The following is a 10,338-nucleotide window of genomic DNA, read 5'->3' as shown; positions in this document are numbered from 1 at the left end:
ACACACAGAGAGAGAGTTCAAATGGACCCCTTTTCCCTTGCCAAAATTTTGCCTAACACTGGAACATTATTTAGCCCCCTTCCCGACAAGATAACATGACATGGGTCAGTCACAGCGCTCTCATCAACCTTGTTTTTGGCAGCAGCAGGTGAGGGTGTAGCACAAAATTCTGGGTCCTATATATAAGCAGTCTCTGTGGGCCCCCTTCTTCTCTTGATCCATGTGTCTGATGCATCTTTTGAAACATTTTTACAAATAATTGAGCCAACAACTGTACAATTTGAATCTGTAGTGGTCATTAGGGTAGTCACTAATGAACTGTTCATACCACATTTAAACAAGTAATAACAGTCTGTGATATGTGCTTAAGGCTGCAAATCACATTTCAACCCTCTTTTCTCAACATACTGTAGCCTACAATTACTGTGTGATGCTTTTACTGTGGTTAAATGAGATTTGTTTGGAGTATCATGCTGAAGAGAACATTATTTTCTTCATTTTTGAAAGAGATTTTTTTTTTATAATGAATTCAATCTGACCAGAATGCATCATTAACAGTAACACATTGAAAAAACAAGGTAAGCTAATATTGTCACGGATACGCCAGGATCCACCATCAGTTAATCATACACACCTGCTCCCTATAACACTCCTGTTCCCCATCAGCACCTAATCACAGCCAGGATAAAAGGCTCATCGCTCACCTCTATCAGTTGTCCGACCTCGTTGAACTAAGGACTCCACATGAGATTCTTTATGATTCCTACATTGTACTCCAGCGTGTCTTCACTCCAGTGTGTTCCTACTCCAGCGTGGTATCCACTTCATTCCACTCCAGCGGGATTCCCCGTCTCTGTAGCCTGCATACCTGTCTGCTCTGGCTGTAATCTAATAAATATACATCGGTTTCCATAACGGTGTCTCCTGCCTCTCTGTCCGTAACAGAAGGTCGGACCTATACCGAAGGATTACAGCCCAAGCTCCATGGACCCTGTTCAAGAGCGGGTGGATTCTCTCCAGCGATACTCTCCACCAATCCACACTTCCGCACCACCGGTTATGCCATGCCCAGGGCCAGACTGGCGCCCCTTCTTTGGCTCGACGGAGGACTGCAACAGCATCCTTTGGCTGTATCCATTGGCGCTGGAAATGCAGCCCACAGTTCCCAATCTATACCGGGGCACCTGCCTGGCTCGAGGTGGTCCTCGCAGTCATCAGATTGCACTCCGGTCTGCCAGTCATCAGTCGACACTCTGGCCTGCAAATCATCAGCCTGCACCCCCGCACGCCAGTCATCAGCCTGCACCCCCGCACGGCAGTCATCAGCCTGCACCCCGGCCCGCCAGTCATCAGCCTGCACCCCGGCCTGCCAGTCATCAGACTACTAACCAGCTGCTCGCCTGCTCCGCTGCAGGACTCCCTGCTGGAACACAGCAGCTCCCAGTTCCCGGACTCCCTGCTGGTTCGCAGAAGCTCCCCATTTGCGGACTCCCTGCTGGATCGCAGCCGCTCCCAGCTCCGCACCTGCACAACCCCCAGGCCGTCCGCCCAGATCAACCTGCTCCCCATGGAAGAGGATGACCACCATGTCGGTGGGGTTCTTGGGGGTAATGTCACGGATATGCCAGGCTCCACCGTCAGTTAATCATACACACCTGCTCCCTATAACACCACTCCATCCTACTCCACCATGTTCCCCACTCCGTCCTACTCCAGCGTGGTATCCACTTCATTCCACTCCAGCGAGATTCCCCGTCTCCGTAGCCTGCATACCTGTCTGCTCTGGCTGTAATCTAATAAACATACATCTGTTTCCATATCTGTGTCTCCTGCCTCTCTGTCCATAACAAATATATGTTTTAAATTAAATTGTCTTGTCAGCCAGTCCATTTCTTGTCAGCACCCAATCAGATCTACTTTGGCCCTGAGGGCTGCAGTTACTCTGACCAATGAACAAAAAACAATTGGATCGCTCACTTCTCAAGTGATTGTTAGACCTTAATGCATCAGAGCCGATCCGCACTTCTACCTGCACTTCTAAAAAATTAACTAACAGTCATATTAATAATAAAGTCGCACAATATGCAGTACAATCTTTATAGAACTTGGTCAGACTTATTTATCTATGTTTTGAGCGGCACAGCAGTTTTTTGGCGATTGGATCTTCTTGTGGTTTCCTACAAGCCACTGCTAACTTGAATTCAAACACAAGAAAAGTTGTTCCTCTACATTTCAATCTGGACTTTGGACAGAAGTTAGGCTGCCCCTACTGATCAGAGTGAAGTGGTCAATGTCCACATCTATTATCATGCTTAACTTTGACTTTGTTGAAACCTTATTACTACTATATTGTAAAGGCAGATTGTCATGAAATTAGTTCAGCACAATGAACCCATCACCTTTCCTCTGACACCACCCTCACGACAAACATTATATATGAACTTATACTGTATATAAATATTTTAGCCTCACTACTGGTAAGGCTCTAAATGCACCAAAATCATCTGTCTGTTGGGAGGTGGCGGTAGCTAAAGAGTAAGAGCAGATCCTCCATGTGTCCATGAGTAAGACCCTGGACCCAAACTTTCCCATGGGATAGGCCGGGTCCTTCCATGGCCTTGGTGTTTCAGTGTGTGTGTCTGCCTCCACTGTTGGTGGGTTATGAAGTTGCGAGTGGAAGACTGACATCTGAACTCTAACCTTTCCAACCTTAATAAGCTATTTGCATTATTTCACCTGTATTTTCCTCAAACAGAAATGTGAGTAAAATGAGTAAAAATGTGAGAGTCAAGAATCAGGATTTAGATGCAGTGCTCATATTTGCCTATAATATACATTTAAAAAAGGTGCTCTAATTCCTGTTGATGGCAGTAGGGGGCAGAGACCTTCTGTGCTGCCTGGACCATGGATGCCTGAGCTACCTGTCATTCTGATGGTAGCAGCTACACTGTTTTGCATACCCGCAGTTCCCAGTTTTTGTTGAAACTGTAATATTTAGTCCGCTCCAATTATATCAATGAGGGTAGACTAAAATATCAGAAACTGCTCTCAATATAAAGCTGGGGACAGCGTTTGGCCGTAAGGGGGCCAGGCCAAACGCAGACCATAACCGCACTGTATGACCAGCCAATCAGTTAGTTTACAAGCTTGACCTTGTAGTTATGTAGAGGTGTCATGTGGGTACACAGCCCCCGAAGGGTCATGGTGGACATGTTTTTTCTGAACTACTTTTGCGTTCGCTACGACAGAAAGGAGAGATGATGTGACACTTTGCATGATGCATTTATTCCCCATTGCTGCTCTGTCTGGCTGTGCAGGGTGAAGCTGTGGCTGTGGATATGGTTATTGATCGGGCAACTACTCTTTACTGCTTCTATTAACAGTAGCCAAGAAAGCATCGTCATTCCACACAGGATTCAACCTGCGGTACTTGTATTAGATATGACAGATGCACCCGCAACGCATAGAGTGAGGCAGGAGGAAGATCAGTGTCCAAGAGAGAGACTGACAGACAGGAGGGGAGGGAGAAGGGGAATGAGGAGAGGGATAAAGCAGCTGTACGACACAGAACTTTGCTGAGAAAGCTGTTCAGCAGCTTCTCCTCTCCTCCTCTCTCTCTGATGATGCAGACCCTGGAGGGAGATGAACTCTGTTTTCCACAGCTCCTCAACACCTCCTGCAAGAAGCACATACGCCCTCACTCTGAGGCAATGCTCATTTACATTCTGCTGTCCTCCATCTCTCTGCTCACTGCGGCTCTCAACCTGCTGGTCATCATCTCCATCTCCCACTTCAGGCAGAGATAAATGTTTTAGCATTGATAGTATTTTGTTGTAGTGAGATCTGAGCATTACATCCTGGTGGTTTGATGAGACTTTTGTTTATATCAGTGCTCAAGCAGCCACATTTACTATATAGATACTGGAGTTTCATTGCTGCTTGTATAAAACAACTACTTCTATTGGTGATAATGCTGTTGGTGTTTGTAACATTCACAGTGATGTTATTCTCTCACTCCAGGCAGCTCCACACCCCCACCAACCTCATCCTCCTCTCGCTGGCTGTCTCAGACTTCCTCGTGGGCCTCCTTGTGATGCCGTTTCAAATCCTCCTAACAGAGCCCTGCTGGCTCCTGGGTGACCTGGTGTGTGCTCTGTATTATTTTGTACCCTTTATCACTATCTGCGCCTCAGTGGTAAACATGGTGCTCATATCGGTCGACCGCTATGTGGCTATCTGTGACCCTCTGCACTACCCCACCAAAATCACTCAAAAGAGAGTTCAGATCTGCATTTTCCTGTGTTGGGGTTACTCTGTTTTCTACAGCGTTGTGCTTTTATATGATAACCTGAAACAACCAGGCATGTACAGGTCCTGCTATGGAGAATGTGTGATTACCATAATAGGAGCTGTTGATCTTGTTTTAAGCTTTGTGATTCCCATCACTGCCATCATCACCCTGTATGTGAGAGTGTTTGTGGTGGCTGTGTCTCAGGCTCGTGCCATGCGCTCCCACAATACAGCAGTCGCATTGAATCGTTCAGCAACTATAACTGCTAAGAAATCTGAGATGAAAGCAGCCAGGACTCTTGGTGTCATTGTTGTTGTGTTTCTCATGTGTTACTGTCCATATTACTGTGTCTCTCTCTCAGGCTACAACCTCATGATCGGTTCTTCAACTGAAGTCTTTATGATTTTTCTGATATTTTTTAACTCCTGTCTAAACCCTATGATCTACGCCTTTTTCTACCCCTGGTTTAGAAAATCTGTTAGACTCATTGTTACACTTGAGATACTGCAGCCTCACTCCTGTCAGGCCAACATACTGTAGAGAGAAACTGTGGAGTGACTGACACGAGACTCATGAGCTTCTTATGTTCCATTAATGTTGTACGCAAATATATAAAATTACGTTGTTATCTTTGTTGTATCTTTCTTCATTGCAATTCAAGGGCAGACTGTACTTCAGTTATTGATTCTGTGATCAGGAGAATCTCTCTCTGTCTGCTACAGAAAGGTCTTTGAATAATCACAATGATCAAAATCACCACAATGACAGGAAACACATTTACTTTCTAATATTCCAATGTCAATAAAGTCAAAATCCACTTTTGTGTCATACATTTGTACAAACACACCTCTGGGATTATTGTGCCTTTTATTGCCGGCAGAGATTATCAGTAAACTGTGCAACAGTTTCATATGAACACTTAGTGGGTTTTTTTGTGTGTGTGTGTGTGTGTGTGTGTGTGTGTGTGTGTGTGTGTGTGTGTGTGTGTGTGTGGTTAAAATACATTTTGAAAATCATGTGGGTAAACCCACTTGTTGTATAATGAGGAGAAAGATGGCAGTTGTGTTAAATACAACTCACAATTTTAACATTAACATAAATGTCCCTCAGATTTAAGTATGAGAAACTTTTCTACGTGTTATTCTTATTATATGTAATTGAAATTAAATGATTAAATAAGGTGTTTGCATGGTATACTGTACTGTATATACAGCAGTTACATTAGACCTAGAGCTACATTAGACCTATTAATATAATACAAAATACTGTTTAAAATTAGACAAAGAATTGTGATAGAAACAGGCTTTCAATGCTTTTATACAACTGAATTAGATAAGATGTGTACTAAATTGTGGTCTGTAAGGGCATCAGTAGAGGTTGGAGTAAACAAAAACCACATTGAGACCACTGAGGCAGAGAGGAGATAATAATGCAGATAATACACGAGGTCATCTGACAGAGTTGGAAACTGGTTAATGAAATATCTTGGGCAGAGACAATCAAGATGCCTTCAGCCGGGAATTACTCTGCAGAAACAGTAAAGAGAGCAATTGTGTTTCCTCCTAAACATATCTAACAAATATCTGCAAATTAATAGTATATAGACTAAACATATTTTGGTGGTGTAATGTTGCTGAGCAGACAGCACTTTGTGCAGCATGACTTCATCACAGACAGCAAGGTAACCAAATAGATTTATAGGTGCTGAAGTCAGGACCAAGCCTCTATATGTACTTGTTTATGCTCCAGACAGCTGAAATCTAACTACAAACACTTCAAGACAGTCTGGCTTAATGATTCCAGTACTGATGCCACACCATCACCACAGTCAGGGCCTGATTAACCCAACATGGGGCTGTGGGCCCCTAATGACACCCTGTTTGTGGTGATATTGTAAAACACAAATGTATTCAACAATACGTACAGTGTATATTTTGACACAGGCCCATCTACAATACAGATATGCCTCATTTCCACTGCAAAGTATGGCACGGCTTGACTTGACTCGACTCGTTTGGAGCGGATCTTTTGGTTTCCATTAGCAAAAGTTGTGGATAGTACTTGGTACTTTTTTAGTATACTACAAGGCTTCAATGGTTCCTTCACTCAATCACTCTTATTCACTTGACCCAGATTTTAAATAATGGCAGCCCACAAAACCACGCCATGGTCAGTTGACAAAGTGCAGACATTCCTCTGTTTGGTTGAGGATGAAAGGATCCAGCGAGAGCTGGATGGAGAGGGTCTACTCTCTCAACTGTTGGTGCACAAGTTTACAAAAGGACATTCCAACAGTGTAGGGAAGAGTTAAAAACTTAAAAGTGATTACAGAACTGTCCAAGACTGCAAGATGGACGCAATATATGGCTATAGACAAGCGAACAATGGGAGGGAGAGTGGCCTCGACTCGGCCATGGCTTTGTTGGTGTCCATGATGGAGGATGGAACATTTATTTTTAACGCTAATGCTGTACTCTAGCTACTGAAAAGCTCACTCCTAATAACCAAGCTCATTTTAGTTGTTGTTGCTATTTCATATTGTATTGCTAGGGGTGTCGCGATTCTTCACGTCCACAATTTGATTTGACTTGAAGGTCAAAACATTTTTCAGCACTGACAGCTATGCCATTGTTAGACTGATTTCTTCTTCTTTAAAAAGACAGGCTACATGGCATCAAGTGTGATAAAACCCCCATGTATATTTCTTTGGAATGTACCACACTAAGGCTACATGGTCAAATTTAAATAATTTATTTAAAATGTAATAACAATAACTTATTTCACCAGTCACGTGGGAACAAGCTGTACACACAAAAACAAAAAGAAGAGTCACTAGATGGCAGAAGGGTACTTTACAATAACAGCTTGAGTTTCCTCACCTGCAAAAAACCACCAAGGTTAGAATTTCTAATGTCCTGCCATATTTGTGGTGTTGCCTGAGGTGGCGTATGGTACCCGCGTGTAGCATATTCTACAAACTGTAGTTTTTCTGTCAACGATGCGCATTTACATAACTCACGATGACGGCAAAATGTTGCCACACCGGTGACTTCAGGGAAGCAGGAGGATTTTCCAGTTCTGTTGTTTCTCCGAAGGTCGAAATCGAAAGCTCATTTCGATCAATTTTCGATTTAGAATCACACTTGTAACACCCCTATGTGTTGCAGTAGTTTGTGTATTTAACAAGTCATTTGTATAACCTTTCTGTTCAAGATTCCGTTTCAATAAGCAAGGAGGGTTCAATAATGACTCCTTCCCTTAGCGATGGCAGTTCTCCTGACGAGTTTCCCGTTCCAGCAGCAACATCAATACCAGAACCAGCACCAGCACTGACAACCTCCAGTGCCAACATAAAATCGCGGCATGGTACATTGGTTGTTCTCAGACTTGCTTCCACAGTGCGATGGCCAATGTCTTCTTTAGAGGTGCACACCAGGCTAAGTTTGTGTCCTGTCTCTCCATCACTGGATGCAGTTTGTTGCACAGGTAGATTAATGTTTCTTCGGATATTCTGATGTTCTGCACCCACTGAGTGTTTGTGAAGCTGGGAACATTCACATCCACTGGCGCCGGAAGTAGGAAGGCCAAGGGGCCATTGGCCCTCGCACTTTTCCCCCCGTCCCACATTCCTCAATAATGAGCAGTACAACAGTAACTGTAAAAAGACTTTTCAATCATTCCCACCCACTCTAAGACATTAGTTAAAATAAAGCAGGCAAAGAAAACAGGAAGAATATTTCAATTTCACAGTTTAAATTTAATACTTCAAGAAGCTCCTTCAAAGTGCAACATTGTACATGCTGCTTTCAGTTTAGTTCATGACATACATGAAATAATCAATAACTCACCAAAACAACTTGCCATCTATGACACCATCAGCTCTGCCTCTCCTGTCATACCCATCATCAGTTACCTCAAACCACTCGGCCCCACTTGCTGGACAGCCTGAACCAGTGCAATAAAATCATTACTTGATGAATGAATGAATAATGAATGCAGACGCACACGTGTTCAATCCTTGTGCTGCTGGACTTAAGTGCTGCCTTTGACACAATTGATCATGACATTCTTCTAGATAGACTGAGGCACTGGGTGGGCATATCTAGCACTGCACTAAACTGGTTCTCAAATGTGTCATCCTTTTCCCAAATCAATTATGGTGTGCCTCAAGGTTCAGTTCTGGGACCAATACTGTTCTCCTTATATATGCTCCCCTTGATGTCATCTGCAGACATGGAATTTCATTTCATTGTTATGCAGATGACACGCAGTTGTACCTCCCTGTCAAGCCCACTGACCTCAGTACGCTGAGTTCTCTGCAGGACTGCCTGTCTGACATAAAAAACGAGATGTTGATAAATTTTCTTCAGCTCAACTCAAATCAAACAGAAATCCTTGTTATTGGGCCCAACACATCACTAAACAAATACTGCCATCTACTGGCTACCTGTCACAACATATCAAGCCTGTTGCAAGAAATCTTAGTGTCCTTTTTGATAACAATTTATGTTTTGAGCAACTTATCACTAAGCTTGTCCAATCATGTTTTTATCATCTCAGAAATATTGCAAAAATCTGATCTATTAGAAAGTTTAGTGGTGCAGAAACTGTTGTGCATGCTTTTATCTCCTCACGCCTTGATTATTGTAACAGTCTGTTCACTTGTCTTAATCCAAAAACTTTGACACGACTGCAGACTGTACAGAACTCAGCTGCTAGGCTGTTAACCAGGACCAAGAGGTACAATCACATCACACCTGTTTTAGCCTCTTTAGGATTGATTTTAAGATCTTATTGATTACTTTTAAGGTTCTTCATGGCCTGGCTCCAGACTACATTTTAGACCTTGTAATCCCTTATGAACAGTCTGCAGTCGTTTCAAAGTTTTTGGATCAAATGAAATTATTAATGCTGACACAGATGAGAACCAGTTTAGTGCAGTGCCAGATATGCCCACCCAGTGCCTCAGTCTATCTAGAAGAATGTCATGATCAATTGTGTCAAAGGCAGCACTTAAGTCCAGCAGCACAAGAATTGAACACATGCGTGCGTCGGCATTCATTAAAAGGTCATTGGTGACTTTGAGAAGGGCTGTCTCAGTGCTGTGGTGCTGATGACATCCAGATTGGAACATTTCAAAGGGATTATTGTTTTCCAAAGCGTCAAGAAGCTGCTTAGATACAATTTAGTATACGAATATATTTAATAAAATTCTATAGCCTATTAAATTAGTTCACAACATATTGCAAAGAAAAAGTAAAGTTAGCCTAATGGCATTTGTAAAGTTCAAAATGCTGTTAAGTAGGCCTAATAAAGTTAAGTCATAATTCCGTCACTTTCAATCCAAGGAAAACCCTCAATTGTGTCATCAAGCCTTGGTGCTATTTTGCATGCTTCTGTGTCTCCCCCGATTCGGATTATTTCATCCAAAGTGTTGTAGACAGCTTCATCAGAATGCAACTGCAAGGGGGCAAAAGCCAGTGTCTTCTTGTGCCAGTCCCAAGTCTGAATAAATGCAGAGGGTTGTGTCAGGAAGGGCATCCGATGTAAAACACATGCCAAAATAAAAATGCCAGTCGTGACAATGATTTCCTGTTGTAGACAGCTTCATAATTATCAAGTAATGATTTTATTGCACTGGTTCAGGCTGTCCACCAAGTGGGGCAGAGCGGTTTGAGGTAACTGATGACGGGTGTGACAGGAGAGGCGGAGCTGATGGTGTCAAAGATGGCAAGTTGTTTGGTGAGTTATTGATTATTTCATGTATGTCATGAACTAAACTGAAGGCAGCATGTACAATGTAGCATTTTGAAGCAGCTTCTTGAAGTATTAAATTTAAACTGTGAAATTGAAATATTCTTCCTGTTTTCTTTGCCTGCTTTATTTTAACTAATGTCTTATAATGGATGGGAATGATTGAAAAGTCTTTTTACAGTTACTGTTGTATTGCTCAGTGTTGAAGAATGTGGGACAGGGGGGAAAAGTGCGAGGGCCAATGGCCCCTTGGCCTTCCTACTTCCAACGCCATTGGATGTGAATGTTCCCAG

At 42.9% G+C, this 10,338-nt stretch overlaps 1 protein-coding gene across 3 annotated transcripts; it reads left to right on the top strand.

The window, feature by feature from the left end:
* Nucleotides 1-3,545: 3,545 nt before the first annotated feature.
* LOC122883438 (trace amine-associated receptor 13c-like) lies at nt 3,546-5,201 on the top strand. 3 transcript variants are annotated; one of them, XM_044212141.1, is made up of 2 exons: nt 3,546-3,796; nt 4,021-5,201. In XM_044212141.1, the coding sequence occupies exons 1-2, from the start codon at nt 3,621-3,623 to the stop codon at nt 4,829-4,831; spliced, it is 987 nt and encodes a 328-aa protein (XP_044068076.1). In that variant the 5' UTR covers nt 3,546-3,620; the 3' UTR covers nt 4,832-5,201. The 3 variants fall into 3 exon arrangements, with proteins under 3 accessions (XP_044068076.1, XP_044068077.1, XP_044068078.1); XM_044212142.1 differs by having other exon boundaries at nt 3,550-3,770; XM_044212143.1 differs by having other exon boundaries at nt 3,551-3,707.
* The last annotated feature ends 5,137 nt before the right edge of the window (nt 5,202-10,338 follow it).

This window comes from Siniperca chuatsi, linkage group LG10 (assembly GCF_020085105.1).
Source record: "Siniperca chuatsi isolate FFG_IHB_CAS linkage group LG10, ASM2008510v1, whole genome shotgun sequence".
NCBI lineage: Eukaryota > Metazoa > Chordata > Actinopteri > Centrarchiformes > Sinipercidae > Siniperca > Siniperca chuatsi.
This window is presented reverse-complemented; position numbering and strand designations above follow the sequence as displayed.